At 51.0% G+C, this 20061-nt stretch overlaps 1 protein-coding gene across 15 annotated transcripts in view; it reads right to left on the reverse strand.

Annotated features, from left to right (window-relative positions):
* Positions 1-20061, reverse strand: part of DLG1 (discs large MAGUK scaffold protein 1) — an 86557-nt gene that overhangs the window by 36625 nt on the left and 29871 nt on the right. For 6 of the 15 annotated variants that reach the window (XM_081007424.1, XM_081007421.1, XM_081007413.1 and 3 more), the window contains exons 5-9: positions 6398-6487; positions 4955-5008; positions 2170-2220; positions 1144-1268; positions 236-405 (exon numbers count right to left, since the gene is read on the reverse strand). In XM_081007424.1, the coding sequence (XP_080863550.1) occupies positions 236-405; positions 1144-1268; positions 2170-2220; positions 4955-5008; positions 6398-6487 (490 nt within the window). Of the gene's footprint in view, positions 1-235; positions 406-1143; positions 1269-2169; positions 2221-4954; positions 5009-6397; positions 6488-10385; positions 10710-11444; positions 11755-18997; positions 19256-20061 lie in introns of those variants that run through there. The other 9 variants (XM_081007414.1, XM_081007427.1, XM_081007426.1 and 6 more) reach the window with 5 other exon arrangements.

The raw sequence follows: 20061 nt of genomic DNA on the forward strand, positions 1-20061 counted from the left end.
AGGGACACCCCCACCCCCCAGTCCATGTGCTGGAAGGCTCACAGTCACCCACCAGTGATAACTTGGGGGTGAAGGCTGCCCACAGCCTTCAAGGCCACAAGGCATGGGCTCTCTTCCAGCTTCTCCAGGAGCGACTGGAATTTCCAACCAAAACCACGCACTGCTGTGTGCAGTCCAAATGCCACCCCCATCCCATCCCTAAACTAAGCATGGCTTGCTCCCTTCCGCCACAAACCTTTGGGGCCTTTCACGAGCTTGATCTCCATGATTTTTTCCGTTACTTGTTTTCTTCTCTTGACATGCAGCCGGACTACAGAGCCTGCCTCCTTCAAGGCTTCTACGGCTTTGCTATGCGTCACATCACGGACGTCCACCTCGTTGACGCGCAAAATGCAGTCGTTCACCCTGCAGGTGGAGAGCAAAGGTGGCCCTGAATGGCATCCAGGTACACGCACACACACACGCACACACACGCTTTTGTCCTCTCAGAATGCTACATCCATGGGCTCATTGAATGGAACTCAATGATGGAAGATGGAAGGTAAGACGAAAGTACTTCTTACACAGCACACACACACAAACAAAAATTCAGTGCCATAAGATGGTCACAAACTTGGATGGCTTCAAAAGAGGAAGAGACAAATTCATGAAGGAGAGGGTTATCAATGGTTATCCTCTTTCTCCACCGTCAGAGGCATTAATGCTTCCAAAAACCAGTTCCTGGAAACCACAAGCAGAGAGGAGCTGCTGTTGCACTCAGGTTTTGCTTGTGGGCTGCCCATAATGGGCACCTGGATGGCCACTGGTAACAAGATGCTGGGCAAGAAGGGCGCCCTTTGGTCACTGGCCTAGAGCTCCTCCCCCTCCCTCTGGGCCTGCTGCCTGCGGCTGAGGGGAAGACCTGGAGGGGCACAGGTTCCCCAGTTCTGCCTTATGGCCAACCCTGAAGAGACGGCTAATGCTGAAGGCTCCAGGCTGCTGCAAACATCCTCCTAAGAGTCAGGAATCAGGACTGGATGAATCCCACACCAGCTCAGCTTGCTCTCTGCAGGGACAGCAGCCACGCTGCCTCTTTCCCCGGACTGTTGCTAAGATGGACATTAGATGGAGCCAAAGCCTGGAACACAGAAGGAACTGACGTACCGCAATCTTCCATCTTGGGCAGCAGCTCCTCCCGGGATGATCTTTGTAATGAAGATACTCGAGTCGTCCCCAATGTGGGGGTTGTCCGTACCTCCTGCAATGCTGAAGCCAAGTCCTGAATTGCCCTGGGGGAAGAGAACCAAAGCACCTGTGATCGACCAAGAGGGATACCGACTTCAAAGGATACTTTTGGATGAGCTAAGAGGGGTTGTCAGCGTGTGGAAGGAAGCAGAAAATGCTGTATGGTGCCAACATTTCCATTTGACAGGGAAAACTGTCAGCTCCACAGGAAAATTAACAGTAAAAGGAATAAATAAAAAAAATCCTTCCAGTAGCACCTTTAAGACCAACTAAGTTAGTTCTTGGTATGAGCTTTCGTGTGCAAGCACACTTCTTCAGATACCAAGCTCATACCAAGAACTAACTTAGTTGGTCTTAAAGGTGCTACTGGAAGGATTTTTTTTATTTTGACTATGGTAGACCAACACGGCTACCTATCTGTAAGTAAAAGGAATGACTTTAAACTTATTTCATTATGATTGTTGAAACAGCCCATGAAGGTCTTGGCACTAGCGAACTCTCCCCCCATCACCTTCCTGATGCTTGATGATAGCTCAGGAATCCGTCTGGCAGAAAAGCTTGCAGCTGGAACTTTCCATCTCGTTCATTTGCCACAAGGGCTTACAGCCCCCACCCAATGCAATGGCAGCTGGACTTTGAGCAAGGATTTGAGCTGTGGCCCTTCCAACAGGCTCTACTCCAGGAGCCACGTGTGTGAGGAATGGCAGCTCCAAAAAGCCACAGCAGTAGTGGGATGGGTGCCATGAAGCCAGGCAGACCTGCCTCTCCTGCCTGCTTTGGGCATCATGAACCACGCCAGGCAACAGAGCTCCTCTGGCAAATGGGCATTAAGAAGCCATAAGAGCAGGGCAGCAGCCAAGAGAGGGAAGCAGAAGCAACCTCTCCCAAATAGGGAGAAAAAACAAATCCCTTGGGAAACCAAAGGTTGTAGGAGCTCCTCCTTACCCTTTCCAGTGTAATTTCTTCATATTCAAAATCTGCATCTGTGCCATTGACCTACATGAAGACAAAAGCATGGAATGTTTGTGGATTCTTCAGAGGAAGCGTGTGCCCCGGCTGATGGCTGCTGACACCATGTTTGATGGTTCACTCTGCTTGGCGCAACTGCCGCGGGGACCATGCAAGGGGAGGAGAGACTGCGAAAATATTAAGAACTCCCCTTTCCTGCTGGTGTGTGCATGCGCACTAGAGACAGAAATAAATACCAGAAGCCCCCTCCCCCCATTCCAGAAAGAGAACATTTTCTTGCTCAAGGAACAGAAAAACACAGCAGAGCAACAGGTGCTGACAGACCCAGGGACTGACTGGCTAACTTGAAAAACACCAAATAGTTTGCCATCTGACTTGTCCACCTTCTTCAGAGACTGACTCTTCCTAGCACTCCCCTTTGGGTAGATGAGGAAAGGAAGCAGCCGCCAGCTTAAGACTAGTGGTGTGGATTTTCTGGGGAAATGTGACTGGATAAACTGGGAAGAAAACTTTCTGCTGCCTAAATTTGACTTACTGTGTTTATTTGACATATTTAATAAACAAAACTTGAAAAGTTTGCCATGCTAGTTCTATGTGCTACCGAAATATCTGGATAGTTTGTGTTTTAACAATAGCTGCAAAGTAGCTGGGGAGTTCAATAAAAGTGCTGTTCAAATGGAATTCAAACAAATCCAAAGTTTTACACAATTGGGTTCCTTCCTTACAAATCTTTAGGCACCAGGCAAAAACTTCCCTCTTCTCCCAGGCCTTGGGCTGATTCAACACTCTATGGCCTTATAAACTGGGAGGGGGGATGGTTTTTGCTTGTTATTATGGTGTGTAGTTTTGTGTTTTTATACTGTAAACTGCCCTGTGATCCTCTGATGGCTTATCAAGCTCCTTGTTCTGGAGGTAAAACCAATGCAAAAGAGATCCATCTGCAGACGCAATCCTGAGCTCCTTGGTGGCATGACTAGATTAAATCAAAATCTTCACACAGCCCTCAGCAGCCAGTCCTGGGCATCCCTGCAGCTTGTTCAAAATGCAACAGCTCAGACATTTAGGTGCCTAAACAGCTGCTTGAAGGACCACTCCTGTTCAAGCCACCAATCAAGCAAAATGCCACGTTTTGCTCCTTCCCGCTGGAAGCAGACTCTGCGCTCAACATGTGATCCTGCTTCCAGGGCAAGAGGCTGCCAGCCCAGAGTCATTAACATGTGGAACCTGATCTCCTCCAGGCTGGCTCCAGACAAAGCAAAGGCTCTCAAAGGAGTCCTTGGTGTTGCATTACTCCGCTGGCGAGGGCGACAGGTCGGGAACAAACAGCCCTCTGCCGAAGGTGCTGCTGCTGCTTTGCTTCTGCGCTATCTGAACACAGGAAGCAGAAAGAGCCGGCCAGGAAATGGGCCAGCCGACTGAGGGGTGGGGAGGCCACTTTTAAGTGCACCTGATGCTTCTGGAGCGTGGCAGCTGCAAAGACCACTGCATTGCACTGGGCTCTGGCCCTGCCGGCAAAGGAGGGTTGGAAATGGACCCTGTGCCAAAACAGAGAACACCTCCGCCATGTGAGAAGCCACCCTGGGACTTGTGAGGAACGATTCTCCTCCACTGTCTCAAGATGAGGGGGGTCATCCAGGGATTTGGAATGTGTCATTATCAACATGCAGATGGCACGTAACTCTGCTTCTCATTCACACAGGCATCAACAGGCCCCACATTCATCACCAGAGGCCCTTCTTTGTGTGCCTCCTTTGAGCGGTGGATGGCAGCATGGGATCAGGCCTTCTCAGTGGTGGCTCCCCAACTGTGGGATGCTTTCCCTAGACAGATGCGCCTTTAGGCACAGTGAAGATGTGCTTCTTTACCCCAGGCTCATCTTTTAGATGAGTGGAATGGGAGCTGTGCTATGTTATTGCAGGATGGGCACTTTATTAAAAAAAATATTAATTCTTTAAAATCATTTGATGTGTTTTACATTTGGTATTGTATGCTTTTTTTAAAAAAAAATGTAAGTCACTTTGAGACATTTTTTCCTGCGGTAAGCAATTTATTTTATTTTATTTTTAAATAGTTATTAGCCAGCATGTCTTGCTTGTGAGTTTCCAAAGACATCTGTCCAGCTACTGTTGCCAACAGAATGTTGGTCTAGGGCAGGTGTGGGGAATTGTCCTCTCCCGGTGTTGCTAAACTACAACTCCCATCATGCCTGCCAATTGGCTATGCTTGCTAAGCCAATGGTAGTTGTAAGTTCAGCAACCTCTCAAAAGCTCCCCAGTTCTAATCTAGTGTAAACTTTGGCTTAAACCAGCAAGACACTTTGTATGCTGCCTTTGAGCCTAGAGTTCCATTTGGCTTCCACCCACAAAACTCCGTGGCAGAGCCCTCTTCCCCTTACACCCCGGTCTGGGCATCTGTCTCAGCTGAGCTAGGAGCTGATGGCAGATGCCACCCCATCGTGGGGCAACCAATGCCCAGTGCTAGCTCTGCATTGCAGATGCCTCAAACCTATCAAGTGTAACTGGTTCACCCCCAACTTCTAACATGGCAAGAGATTTTCTCTCTTTCCCCACCAGAGAGAGCTTTCTTATTTCCCTGCAGATAGATAGATAGCCCAGGTGATATGGGAAGCTAAAGCATAACTGCCTAAATGTGGATTCACCACTTTTTTTAATAAAAAAAATTAGCACAGCACAGAGCATAGGTTTTCACTGAGCTTCATTGGAAAGACATACAAGGCAATCAAATATCAATAGACACTTACGTAGGTTGGGGTCTCCAAAGTTTCGGTGTTCACCACCACTGGAGGAGGATTTGCCTTTGGAATAAAAATATAACAGCCGTGAATTAGTAGGAATGCCCAAAGGGAAGCCACAGAGCCTTGTTTCTTTCTGGGCAGATGACTGCCGCTCCCTTTAAGGGTTGCCCACTCTGCAGTGCAACAGGGTCAAGCTGCTTGCTCCTGAAAGCAAATACCAGGGGACACCCAGAGGAAGAGGCCAGTTGCAGCTGAAAGAGCAAAACGGATCCCTACCAAAGCGGTTAATAAACTGCAGCCCATTTTGAAGCCAGAGTGCAACAGGCATGCTTTGCTGATGCAATCCCATAAACCTCTCCAACCCATATATTTCTCTGCTCTTGTGAGAAGACAAATGGTATGTGCTAGAGGAAGAGCTGGCATCCCTTACTGCCTGCTTGCACTCCCCAACCCACCTTTTAGTTCTCTTCATTTGGACATGACTTCTTCTTTGACTCTCCTCAAAAACTACTAATGTTAGATTGTAAGCTCCTTGGGACAGGGACCTGTCATCTTATTCACTATAAAGCACCAGGACACGGGTGGTGCCATACAATAAACATTAACAATTATTTTTCCAGGCTTGCAATCTGCTTTGCCTCTGCTATAGTCACTGCTCTGTTATATATTGCTGCCTTTAGTATGTACAGATCTGTTTGAAGCGCAGAGTAGAAATCTATATAATAAATTCTACTATTTTATTTTATGATTTCTAGGTCAGCCAGTGTCAAAGGATCTAGCACCATCTGCCTGGGCGCCGGTCAAGCCTACAAGCTGCTCACCTTCACATTCCAGAACAGGAAGCAGTTCTGATGCAACTGCCCCAGACCAACAACTTAGAGAGTGCTTTGCTGAGCCAAATATAAGGAGGCATCTTTTATGTATGTGCAGAATGACTCAGCTGAGTAAAGAATTAGCCTGGATTAGCCAGCCTACCCATCTGCCTTGTGAGTGCCAAGGCCCACTTCCCCTCCTCTCAGTCGGACCATGAAGTCAGCGGGCATCTCCCTGGAAGAGCCTGGCCTCTGAGCAGACGCAGCAGTGGGAGCAGGTCCCCCAGCACCGCTGTGCAGCAGGAGTCCTGAGAGATCAACAGGCCAGCGTCTTCATGGCAGGGGCCACAGCAGTTGAGCCAGGCGCCTGGGCAGCGGCTCTCCACATGCTCAGGCGGTGCTCGGCTCCTGCCTGGCCTGGGGCCTTCTGCAGGAGAAGCCTTCCCCTGCCACTGAGATGCACATGCAGTCAGCCCAAGGAGGCAATGCAACCACTCCATTCTGCAGCATGCCCCAAGGGGAAGAAAAAGCTACGCTGAGTTCCAAGGACCCCAGGACCAAACGGGCATGCAATCACAGAGACAACCATAGCAAGACAGGCCCTGGCATGCCAGGGGGTGGGGTGAGGAATAAAAACCTGTGAGATGGAAGATGGGATGAGTGTGGTCTCAGCAGGGACTGGCAGGACAGAGACAACGGGAAGAGAAAGAGGAACAGCTTCTGGTATCTAAAAGCATGAATGGAGAGAAGTCAGGAGTTGAATCTAAAGGTTGCGGGTGGAAGAGGCGCTCTCCCCCCCCCCCCGGCTCTCGCGGATAGAACTGGCCGCAGAAGGCAAAAGTCCAGCAGGGGCTGCTCTGAAGATCAACTTGCAACCCCAGCATCTTTTGGAAAACACAAACATACACACACATTCCCCTTTTCTTCTCACCAGCAAGGCACAACACAACGGCTCATCAAGTGATTCTGAGGGTCAAGGCTTCCTCATAAAAGGGGCTGGACTAGCTGACCCCTGGGGTCCCTCCCAACTCTACAATTCAAAGTTGGCTCAAGCTCCACAAATTCAGGAAACTGGAAGCGAAGGCTGATGCTGTGACATTTGTGCCCCTTTACCAATGAAGATGCTGTGCAGTGTTGAAAGTCGCAACGGCTTGTCAGTTACTTTCCATGTGCCCCTTCCTTGGGCTTTCAGACCCCAATCCATAGGAGGAGGCTGGAGTGCCTGGGTGGAAGCAGCAAAGATGCCCCACCTTTTCCTGTGGGGAGTCCTCCTGGGAGAGGGCCCCGGCCAGTATGCAGACTGCGCTAGACCGTGGCAGAGGGAGGTCTCCCTGGGAGAGGCACTGCTGCAAAGGACCCCAGGAGTCGGGGCTGCAGCTGTGTTTCAGAGACCCAGGACAACATGGAGCATTTTTGCCAGTCCCAGGCTCTCCTGGATTTGGCACTGCAAGGCGTAAGCAAGCACAACTTGTGGCACATCTGTTCTAGTCTTCTTGGCTTCCAATCAGCTGGATTTGTAGAGCTGAGGGCAAGATGAGGTAGACTTAACTGTGGCCTTAAACCAGCAGGCCTCTCCCCCTCCCCCTCTGCACAGCCCCCAGCCCCCTTGGCACTGGGGGGGGGGGGAGCTGGAGTCCAGCAACCAGTGGAGAGCCACAGGTTCCCGATCCCTGTGCACCCCCAATATTTTTTTTTACTTTTGGGGGGGGTTGTTAAAAGGAAAAGAAAAAATACAGATACAAAAAATGGTTTTCCTATCAGACAATATATAATATTATCCTATCAGATAATATATAATATTATCCTATCAGATAATATCTTATAACCTAATTCATATGTTAACATATATATATACACACACACACACACGACAATCAGACTCCAGTGTCCATGGCTGTACAGAGGTTATATGAACTGACATCTTTTTTATCACTGAATTTCTCTGGTTTTGAAAAGGGAAACTGTCATTACAACGTTAGCAATTGCTGCTGCAGGATCCCTGGCAGGGGGCCACCCAGCTGCTGCTTCAAAACTTCCACGGAAGGAAAGGCCCCCCCCCGGAGAGGCTGCCCATGCTGCTGCGGAACAGCTCTCTGTCAGAAAGCTCTTCACCTGCTTCGTGGGACTCTGCCCCTGGTTCGAGTCCTGCCTTCAGGAGCAGCAGGAGGCAAGCTGGCTCTTACTGTGTGCTTGCCTGGAAAAGCCTCGCGGGGCCAAAGGCGGGCCAGGCAGACATCACTATCCTGCTTGCTCAGAAGAGCACAGCACCCACCACTCTAAATTCTGACTTTCCTGGAAACCTTCTGGTGCCAACGGGTCTCGGCCTAGTTTAAAATGTCCCTCGAGTGGCCTGTCATTCTAATGAATGCTTCACACTGCTTTTAAATGTTTTTAAGGTGTTATGCTATGCACTGCCCTGCGGATTTGCAATAGGGTGGTATATAAACACTTGAATAAATATATAATAAATGCCCCCCCAAAATGGGAGGGGGAGTTATCAGGATGCTCCCTCACCCCTGAGTCTTCGACATCCTTAATTCCACCCCTTGACAGGATCACTGGCCACTAAAAAGTAATTTTTGCACAGCCAGCAGTCTGTAAAGCCTGGCTGCACACACATCTATCAGCAGCAACAAAGCAGCACTTGAAGAAGCATTTGAGTAGCTCTTCTTCCTGCTCCCCACACCCCTAATCACCAGAGCCCATAAGCTGCTCACGCTGCACACTCTAAACCGGGAAGACAACAGATACCAAGCGGGCTGACAAAAGTGGAGCAGGAGGTCATATTTTTGCATCCGCAAAGTCAAACCCTCAGACGTTGGGGGCGCCCTGGGCTTGCTGGGAGCCAGAGCAGAACCGCGGCTGAGTGCCCCTTCCTCCCCTTGCGTCCCCCTGCCAGGGGGGGAATCGGGGGGGTGGACCACAATGCTATTCAGACATCTCCACCTACCCAGAGGCATCCAGCACACACAAGGCTGAATCCACAATCACTCAAAAGAATAATGCACCTGCCATTTTTACTTCACTGGTCCTATTAGGCACTTCCACAGAGCAAGGAAGAGTGAGCAGCAAGCACTGCAACAGAAGGAGGGGAGACCTTTGGGTGCCTTCCTCCCACAACGGCCAGTCCAGGTGGGCCTCTCAAGGGGCTGCCACCCCCTGAGGTCCCCTCTAGCCACAGGCAGGGGAGGCTCTTTCTGGGAATACAAGGCAAACCTTTAGAAGGAAAGCAGAGAGACCACCCAGCTTACCTAGCTTTCCACTGCCCAAGCCCTCTCACACTCTCCTTTTGAGTCTTGCAGAAATGCACCCAACCCCAACATCAATTTCAGGGAGTTTATGAAGACTAAAGACCAAAGGAGAAAGGAGCAGGACAGACAGCCGTCACAGAACGTTGAAGGCCGAGTCCATCTATCCTATCCATCCAGGGAGACTCACCTGGAGCCTTCATTATACACCTTTGGGTGCCAGGAGAAAATGTTCCTCTATAACCAGGCCTTTTGCTCATTACACACTCAAACGGCCTTGGAAATGTGTTTGTGGGACGGAGATTATTAGTTTACTTTTGTTTTTCCCTATGTTCTTTGTGTTCTTCTTTCGTAAGCTTATGTTGTGAACTGCCCTGTGATCTTCAGATGAAGAGAGGTATAAAAAAGTTAATAAATAAATGGTTGTTGCTGGCATCCATCTGCCTCGAGAGACAACGGAGTGTCCCTCTGGGAGTCAAGTCAAACCGCTGCCAAAGTGACTCCCCAGGGCACAAGCCTGGCCAGGGTGTGAAGCAGAAACAGCTCCCTTGGGCATTATGTAAATGTTCAGCACATGTAAATTAATACTACTAAAGATGCAAGCAAGTGCCCTAAAGACCTCTCAAGCCCGGCCACCCTTTAGAAGCAAAGGACAAGCAAGCCGGCCTCTAAATTGGGGCCACAGGCAAATTATCTGGCCTCTTTTTACGGAGCCCTCAACCAAATGCCAATGGCCCCCTAGTGAGGCAGAGTGACCTGGGCCAAAAGGGAGAGAAGAGGGGGGCAGAGAAAGAGGGGCAGGATCCTGGCCAGCACCCACTCTGTTCCTTCTCCCAGTCAGCAGATAAGCGTGAGAGAAAAGGCTGCCAAGCCCTGGTCTAACTGAATCCTCTACAAGCACACAGCATGTGACCTGCTTTATAAATAGGTTATTGGAATTGGACAGAATCAATATGGTCACTGGAGAGCCCTGCTCATCATGTGCTGCCCCTTGTTTCCTACCCACAAACACGCAGCCACCAAAGAATCAGGCACCCCCCTCAGTGCCCCCCACTCATCCAAATACCTTTTAAAGTGTTTCAAAAACCACTCCTGCTGCTGAAGCCCCCTCCAAAGGGTGGGCTCTGGGGGTTGCACAATTTTACAGCTCCATTCAAAGAAAACCAAATCCTCAGAAAACCAACCTGAGGTTTCCTGCACACTCACTCACAACCAACTTGTGGGGAAACCACCTTCCTTGGCCTGACATCGTGGCAACTCAAGGGAGCAGGAAAGCGCTTCAAGAGCAGGCAAGGTCCCTTCCAGCTGACGCCTTGCGCTGGAGTCCTGCACGGAGGGAGAAGGAGCTGGGGCAGAGCCGGGGGGGGGGGGGCTTACCTTCTCTGAGGAGCAATTGGACCACGAGCTGTCGGAGCCCCACCCGCTGGCAGCCCTCACCTTGGCGGTGCTCTTGGTGGGGCTCTTCTTCACGCTGTCGCGCAGGTTGGTGAACCTGCCCCTGTGTTTGGACGCCACAGGCAACGTGGCGGAAACACAAGGCGGCTGCCCGGCTGCATCCTGGGGCTGGAGCCCCGCAGGTGCGTCTGGCCAGGCCTTGGTGGCAGAGCCTGCATGCCTCAGAGGCCCCACTTCACAGCCGTCAGGAGCCCCACAGCAGCACTTGCGTGGGGGGGAACAGGCGGCCATCCAGGAGCCCACTTAAGCTGCTTGGCCAGCTAAAAGGGAGCCCAGGCAGAAGCGGAGAGGCAGTGGCACATTTCCTCCGGACAGCCGAGCAAAACGCTCTCCTGGCCAGTCCAGCAGAAGCCCGGCTTTGCACGCCCTCTCCAGAGACAGAAGGCGTCCCATTGGGCAACACACTGTCGGCCCCTTTGCCAGGCAAACAGAATCAATGCTCTGCAGAGGGAAGAGAAGCTGCGCCAAAGGTCACCTGGCACGTCCACAGTGCCTTTATGCTGCAAACTCCAACACGGCAAGGAAGCCTGAGACCCTGCGCCACGACTGAGCATGAGGGCAAATGCTCATCAGTACATCGCATGGCTGCAGGTGTGCTGGGGAGGGCCAGGTCTGCTTGCCAAGGCCAGGCCAGCCCTTCGGCACTCAAATGGAATGCTGCCTCCAGGCCCTGCAAAGGAGGCAACCAAGATACCCAAAAGCTGTAACCCCCCCCCCCAGCACTGCTGGAAACACACTGCCTCTCTCCAAAGCAAAGGAAAAGCCCCCCTCAGAGAGGGCGGAGGAGGCGGAGGAGGAAGCGTCCCTGCTGGAGGAGCTACCAAGTGAAGGGAGTGTGTGGTGTGGTGGGCTCCAGTTGCTAGGTGAGGAGGACTCCAGAGACCTCCCAAACCATCCTGCCCCCGAGCTAATCTTGTGGATTGCAGCTGCTGAAGACAAAGAGTGGTAGAGCGCGAGAAGGCCACAACTCTGATCCCCTACCTCCAACGGCTGCTGTGCTTCTGTCTTGGAGGTGCAAGGGGCTGCCGGGTGGGAACTAGTCCTTAGAGACGGGCTCTGTGGATTAACAAGAGGGGCTGCATCCACCTCACTCGACAGCTCAGAATTCAGGGGGCAGTGGATGCAGCGGAGAGGCGCAGGGGCCCACCGCTGAGACACTCTGGGGCCTCTTTCCCTGGGTTTACCAGCTCTTGGACTCCCTGGGGAGGAGACCATTTCTTCAGCCCCTTCCTGGGAAGCAGGGGTCATGTGGGACTTCCAAGACCTCCTCTGAGGCAAGCCAGAGCCACCACTGTGAGGGAACAGGAGAAAGAAAACTGGACACCAACGTCTGCGGAACAGCTCAATCCAAGGTGGCTCCTGACCTGAAGACTCTCCTTCCCCAAAGTTCTTAGGTCGCTGTTTCCTCCTGGCATTCTTAGGACACAGAATTCTTTTGGTCTGACCATTCTGGTGGATCTTAATGGAACTTTCCTCATCATGGTACAGTCTGTTCAACTTCTGAAAACGTTTGACAACCAAGGCGCGGCTTCCAATTGGCTGCAGAAGCTTCCTGCACCCAATTGGAAGCTGCGTCAAACGTTCGGGATCCAAAAAACATTTGCAAACCAGAACACTCACTTCCGGGTTTGCTGCATTCGGGAGCCGAAATGTTTGAGTTGCAAGGCGTTTGGGATCCAAGGTACGACTGTATATGATCTTGTAAGGGCTATGCCCTAAAAGGGGACATATAAATCCTTGAGATACATAAATAAAAAGCTGGCAAAGCTCAGGTGCATCAAACACCTGGGCAGAACACAGCAAGGAGCACACGATTAGCTGCCTCTGGATTCATCACATGGCCCCAGGACAAGAGACCTGCATGGGCCACGCTGCTCACAGCCTGATCTGCCCCAGGACATAACATGCGCCTTACAATGGAAGGAAGGCAGAGCAGGACATGATTTCACTCTGCCTCTTACTAGGGAGAAGAGGAAGGCCCACAGAAGGTCATCAACTGGCCCCAAATAAGGCACTTTCCCCCTTGATGAAACCTTAACTTAAGAGACAAGAGGAAAGTGAGCGCAGGAGGGTCTGATTCCAGCTGGTTTCACGTCAGCAGGAGCTAAAAGGAATTACTGGAGGTGGGGACCTAGGTGGGATATCACACAGTTGCTAGGTAACCAAGGAAGCATCTCCTATTGCTTCTTTTAAAACTGGAAGTAAAATATGATGCACCATCTCACCTAAAAACATGAACTGGCAACCTATATTATTATTATTCATCCAACATTACAGGGGAAGAAAAAGAAGAAGAAGTCGCCTGGAGAAAGGAAGAGGGGCAATTTGGTGGCTCAGGATGACATCTGTGATATACTGTAAAAATGTAAAGGGAAACATCTGCTGGTGCTTCTGCATTTGGTTGTGCGTCTGCATGACAACGAATCCATCACTGGAGAATCCCCAAGCCATTTCCATACACAACTGCACACAAGAGGGCAGGATGCGACCCTCTCCAGACTCCAGGGCCTAAGTGTGGGGAGCAGAGGGCTGTCCTTTCGGCCTCACCTGGCACCGTAGAGCTGCCTCCACATACACACCACCAAGATCCACATGCTGCACACAGCTGTGCGAGAAAGGAGCCCCGTTTGCAAGTGCCTGCTCGTGAGTAGGGGCTCCACATGGCTGAGGCGCTGTGCAGGTGTCCCAGCGGCATGGAGCCTTTCCACGCACAGGCAGGCGCTTGCCCACGGGGCTTTCTTTTCACACAACCATCTGCAAGAAGCACTGGCTTGGGGAAAGCACATGACCTCAGAGAGAGGGATAAAGCTGCAGCCCCACTCCTGGCCCTGGGAAACGGCCGGCGAATTGAGGCACAATCTGGGCTCTTCAAATCTACTGACAGCCCACACAATCCCTGCCAAACAGACACCACTGGCAAGAAGCACTGTTCTAGTTCCCAGCAGCGAGTGGGAAGGCAGAAAAAATCTGAGAGATGCATAATAAAAACAACAGCCATGTCTTTAAATACATCAGAAGCAAGAGACCAGCCGGGGAGATGATGGAGCATTACACAAGGGAGCAAACAGAGTACTTGGGAAGGAGAGAAGCGGAATTTAATCTCTCTCTCTCTCTCTCTCTCTCTCTCTCTGTGTGTGTGTGTGTGTGTGAGAGAGAGAGAGAGAGAGAGAGAGAGACCCAAAAAATTGAGCCACATGCCAACAAGGGCTTATTGACATTAAAAGTTAACCAGTCACCAGGTCCCCACAGCATCCACCTGCGAGTTAAAGAATGTAAATGGGAATGCTGGTCTTCTAAGGAAATTACATAACTTGTCCCTAAAATCAGCCTACATTCTAGAGAACTGGAAAGTAGCCAAAGTAAGACTTGAGACTGAAGAAATTATAGGCAGGTCAGCTTCAGGCCTGGTGATATATTGATATATTGCCCAGGACCGGTATGAGGGTCTCACCACAATGGGGCTTTCACTCAGCGCTGTATCACGGGTGAAACCTCTGCCACTCCTCAGCCCCCCCCCCCCGCACTCAGCGTGCCTAGGGAGAAACAAGCTGCAGCCGGGCTGGGCTGGAGGCAGAGGGACTCAGGAGCCACGGTGGTTTTACTAGCGATATACCACTGAGTGAAGCTGCCATCGTGGTCAGTCCCCCCCCCCCCGACCAGTGCAGGAGTGCAGCTGCCCTCGCCTCAGCCAAGCAGTTTGACGGAGACCCAGACCCGCCACCAGTTCTCACGAGTCATCGGGGGGGGGGCGTAAATCTGCTCCTGCTCCCAAGCTGAGGAAGCCCCAATAATTTTCCTGTTTGCACAAGAGCAGGAGGAGGATCCAGACCCACTCAGCTGGGGGGGGGGGAGCAAGTGGCCTCTTTCTCCCAGGAGAAGGAGGTTGCTTGCCCCCCCTTCCCCTCGCAGGCGAATGAGCCTTGTCAAGGGAGCCTGTCAGGGCTCCCTCCATCTTGGGGAGTGGTCTGGCTCACTCAGCTGTTGGGCGCAAGCCTCCCCCCCCCAGCTGAGCAGGGGGCTTGGGCAGTGAGAGCTGTGGCAGTTTCACCCACCACCGCAAGGGACGGGGCCAATGCAGCTTTTTTCAACATCATGGTATATCGGCAAACCGCGATGTCTGGCTGGTGACACACTGCGATGTTAAAACCTAATATTTCCCAGCCCTAGTCAGCTTAATATTTGTTCCAGACCGAAGGGTGGAAACTTGTGAGATAAAACTATTGAGTCTTGCTGAAGCTGGATCAACGTGGCTTCTGCAAAAGGAAATCCTTACTAACATTTCAGACTGTCATTTTAGAATGCCAACAAGCAAGTTAGTAGACAGATGAACTGGTAGACATCAAATTCTTGTACTTTCAAAAGGTTTCCACCAATTCCCTGACAAAGGCTCCTGAGCAACCTTCACAGTCCTGGAATTAGCAGGTAAGTCCTCATTTGAATGGGTAAATGGTTAAAGAATACAAAACAGAGCATGAGATCTACAACAAGGTGTTGCCAAAGAGAATGCTCCTGTTTGGTGTTCAGGCAGCCAGTCTTGCTTTTCACCCACCTGCCAGTTTTCTATTCCCACCCCCCACAAGCCAACAGACCGTCGGGATTTCTAAGACACTGAGCATGTTCAATCGTCAGTAGGATGTGATGACACAGGTGACACCAGCCCTCAGTTTGTGCTCCCCCCTTTGTTTGCGGGGAGGGGGGATGCTGCACGGTCTGACACACGCCCCTCTTGTTTCTCCGTCATCTTGTTTGGGCTACACAGCTGCCAGAACTCGGCACCTAATGTGATATGATAGCAGAGTAGCTCTCACAATGAAGACAGATAAGAACGGGCGCTTTTCAAAGTTTTCACAAACAACATGGAGTTATGGGTGAGCTGAGAGGTGACCAAATTTGCAGGTGATACCAAATTATTCACAATACAGTATTGAAAATCCAAGTGGCTTTCAGCGTTCTAAACAGAGCTCTGCTTACTAAGAAAATGTGATGCACACAGGAAGAATCTCAATCCCTCTCCTCCTCCAGCCACCCCTTCTAGGGACGTTCAGGGTTGGCGAGTTGAAATTAAACACACAGCAAGCCTTCCTGATTGCAATTTAGAAGCATTTAAGCTCAAGCAACACCTTGGAGAAAAATGCCAGACCAAATTGAGATTTGACTGCTCCACGTGCATAGATAAATAGTTTCCCAAGCTTTTTGCAATAGCATGTTTGTTTGTTTGTTATTCACCAAAATTTTGCATCTCTGCCTGTGGGACAGCAAGACACCTGCTGGCTCCTAATCGTCCACCCCAGCTAACTCCACCCCACCCAGCTAATCCTACCCATTCATCCCTGGCTCAGCCTTTCCGTGGTGGGTCATTGCCAAAAACCTTCTTCTGAAAGCCACTGGAGCGCTTAAAGGCTTTCATACTCTGCAGTGGCAACCGCATCTGCTGGGCTGCAACTGCCCACAATGGATGCTGCAGGATTCCTGCCACAAATAATGGCACCAAGCTGCTGGGGGGCGTTTTTGTCCCTCGGTGTTTGGGCGCCTCTGAGACAGGCGCTACTGGCGCCAGCAGGGTGACTCCAGAGCAGCACCTGGCCGAGCTACCAAGCAGCAGCCACCAGTGCCCAGAGTACAGGGATTCCCGTGATCCCTGAACATTGGCCGAGCGGCTGGGGGCGATGTGAGTTCTTGCCCACAGCATCTGGAGGGCACCGGGGGGGGGCGGGCTGCCCCCTGCACTGAAGCATCCAGACAGGCCTGTTCTTTCCATGTTTCATACGCTAACCACCTTGTTTTACTAATTCAGACCTGGCTGCCAATTCATTTGCAAGCCCAGCCCCACAGGCTCGTTTCAACCTACAACTCTTGGAAACCTCCTGTGAATTTTGCTCTCCCAGGTGCCAGACAACGTGCTCCTGTCACCCAAGCATCGGATCGCAAGTATGACCATATCCAAGTCTTCATAGGTGTTCAAGAAGCATCTGTTCTTTTTACATTCTTGCAAGATTTTGGCTAATTAATGTTCCTATATACATATACATATGTGTGTGTGTCTTACATTTTATATTAGGAATGCCTTTATAATTAGACGTGGTTTTGAGCCAATTTTGTAGCAAGTGACAAATCAATGTAAAAAACAGTAATGATGATTATGTATACTATAGATGAGGAAAAGTGTCACCAAGGTCAACAGGATACCTGTGTGGTCAGCAAGCAGTCAGGGAAGCTGTGAGGAGGCCAGGAGGCTCCCTTTAAAAACCAGAAGGGCGGTTCACATGAGTGGAACAAAAAGGAACACAAACTTTGGCAAAAGGAAGACAAGCAGACAGTAAGGGGTACAAAAAAAGAATTCAAGCAGCAGATAGCCAAGACCATTAGAATCCACAATAAAAAATATTTCAACGAATCAGGGGAAGCAACTGGACCATTTGAGAACAAGGGAGTTAAAGGTGTGCTAAAGAGGTTGGAGCAATTCCACTATGAGAAAAGGCTGTGAGGGGCTTTTTGGTTTTGGGAAAAAAACACTAAACTATTTTTAAAAACTAGTTTAGGTGTGGCATGATAGAAGTCTATGAAATCATGCCGGGTGTGGTAGAAATAAAGACAACTTTGTCTTCCTGTTACATAACACTAGAAGAACCCAGAGGTATCCAGCAAAGCTAAATATTGGAGAATTAAGGATGGGCAAGTATTTCTTCACACAGCACAGACTTACAACTATAGAATTTACTCCCAGGGGTTGCAGCGATGGCCACCATCTTGAATGGACGGCTTTGAAAGGGTTTAGCCAAATTAGTGGAGGATTAAGCTCAACGGCTTCCAGATATGAGGTCTCGGAATAATAGCTGTTGGGGAACAGTGGGGAGAGCACTGATGTCCTGCTTGCAGGCTCCCCATAGGAGCATCGGGTTGGCCACTGTGAGAACAGGAACGTGGACAGACAGGCACCAGCTGCCGTCTGGACCAACCTAAAGGCCAGCCCCACGTAGAGCCGACTGCAGTAATCCAAGCTTGAGCACAACTGCACGGACAACTGTGGTCGAGGGATCCGAACTCAGGAGCAGCTATACTTGTCTTACCAGAGTAGATGAAAGCACTAAAAGATACCAAACTTACTGAATACATATGCCAAGATCAAACTAGAGCAGATCAGCATCAGATGGAGAAGAGAAATTCAGCTGGTTCAAGGATTGTCAGCATCTTTGGAACAATTTGGCAGGAAGTCTAAGTCAACGCTCTTGCAGGAGCATCAGAATGGGATGATGCTCCTGGAGCAAGAGAATGGGATGCTTGGGCAGCGAAGAGCAACAGAATGCTAGCAAAAAAGTGGTATGGACATCAAGGGCCTCAACATGTGCAAAGAAGAATGAGGCCAGAGAGCTCATGAGGTGCTGCAGCAGGACTAAGATTTAGCTGGCAACTAGAGGCCTGGAGGACACTGGGCCTCCACTGGGCTGCAGAGAAAAGAGAGACAGAGGGAGAGCTGGAAGCCAGGAAGCACCCAAGCTCAGCCCCAAACTCACTAGGACATTGCAACCCCCCTGCCCCCTTCCCTCTCTGCCTATATCTGCAACACAGGCCTGTCTTGTGGGCTTGTGGCTGGTATAAACCACGGAGGTGGGAGAACTCAAGCCGAAAAGGCAAGTCCTAAGTAAAGGCTGAGAAAAGGCCACAAGGGAGCATGTGGGTGTCAGATATTGACAAAGGTGCCAAAAAGGAGGAGAAAACTTGCCCTATCTATATCCACCCAGGAAGGAAGATGAAAGTAACGTGCTTGAGTTACAGGAAGGAAGCAGCCCAACATTTTTTCATAGCTCTCAGAGCAGCCCAGCAGGAGCCAAGGCTGCCTTGCAAAGCTGTGGAAATTCACCCCTTGGAAACTTTTCAAACAAAGTTGGGCAAGTTACAATCCCCGGGATGCTCTGGGAATAAGAGTGCTCTCCTTTCCTGCACTCAGGGTGGGAAACTGAACTCACTGCCCTCCCGGCCTGGTCGTTTCCTGGGGCTCTGCAGAGACAAGCCTCCCGGTCTTGGCTGCCAGCTCCTGTAAAGAGGCACTTCCAACTCTGTTCTCTTCCTTTATCTCACCAGGCCTACCAAGACCCCGTTGGGGTCAGACATCTCAGCCATGGCGACCCAGAGCCCTCGGAACAGAGTCAGGACAACGCTTGCCCACCCAACCAAACAAGGCCATGCAGCCTGCTATTTGTGCCCTAGGTTGCCCTCCTAGCCTCTCCCTGGAATCCAGCTGTTTGACTAAGTCTAATTTTGCAGCCTCAATCGTGTCAGACATTTGTGCCAAAATCCCCATTTATGTGGCAGGTCAGAAGAAATGTTAAGCCACCAAGCTGGTGTTCATGCAAGTTTTTAAGATGCTCAAAGCCAAATCCAGGCACCTAGGAGGCTGACTGCAATATTCCTTCCTCTTCTCACCCTGCCCTAATCCTGGCAGCTGTGGAAGGAGATCCCATTGCCAGATCCAGCCCTTCTATCGATGGCTGCCCTCCCTCCCCCCCCCCCCCCGATTTCAACAAGTGACGCTTTACCTGGCTGGAGCTGGCAGCCACAGAGATGCAGTCAAAGAAGAAGAAGCGATGCCTGCGAGTGAAGAAGGCAGCAATCTGCTGCCAGCGCGAAGTCTCGGCCTCCTCGGAAGGCAGGGCATCCCCAGAGCCCTTCTTTGCCCACAGCTTCTGCTTGGGCCCTCCCGAGCTATGGCCGGATCCAGTGTTGCCGCCCCGACTGGTGCGCGAGTAGAGCAGAGTGTTGTTTCCAAAAATGTAATTCATCTCTGCAGCCCAGCAGGTGGCTGGCTGGCAGGCAGGCAGGCAGGCAGGCAGGCAGGCAGGCGTGGGTCCCCGTCAGCTGCTGAGCCACAGTGAGTGATCAGCCAAACGGCAGGCAGGATTACAGCTGCATCACTCAGGGAAGGACAGCAGCCAGCCTCACTCACTCAGGCTCCTCTCCAGGCCAGCTCCCATCCATCGCGCCCGTGGCCAGACTCTTGCCGCACCTGTTACTCCCCCGGGGGGCACTTCCATGGGTGGAAGGCAAAGGGGCAATCCTGCCACCTTCTAGGCTATTATCTGCTTCTGTGGTCTGCCAAGATCAAAAACCTCCTCCTTTTGTCAGCAGTGAGGCAGGCGGAATGGAACTCAGGGAGCGAGACCCATTAGCAGGTAGAGAGGGATGCTGCCGGCATCAGACAACAGATGCTCTCTGGGGACGCCTGACAAAGCACAGCGCTGGGCGGGTGGGAGGAACACCCAGAGCCAATCGCCACCAGCGCCTGTGCGAAAAAGCCAGAGGTGCCTTGCGGCTGCTTGCAGCCACTCCAGAAAAGGGGGAGCAGCACTGCCCACCCACCTCATGGCCAAACAGTTATTAATAATATGGAAGCATCTTTAAACACACAGACCAGAAGCCCCTTTTAAGCCTCAGAACAAACCTCTGAAACTACACAAGTGGTAGTTTCGGCAAGCCCAACAAGCAGATTCCATTTCTCACCTATTAGGAACTAGCAGCAACAGTAATTGCTCATACTATTTCCTCCATCCCATAATAAACCAACAAGCAGCTGCTATATTGTGTATCGTTAGGTGTTCACAAT

This window comes from Podarcis pityusensis (genome assembly GCF_964106645.2).
Source record: "Podarcis pityusensis genome assembly, chromosome: 5".
Lineage (NCBI taxonomy): Eukaryota > Metazoa > Chordata > Lepidosauria > Squamata > Lacertidae > Podarcis > Podarcis pityusensis.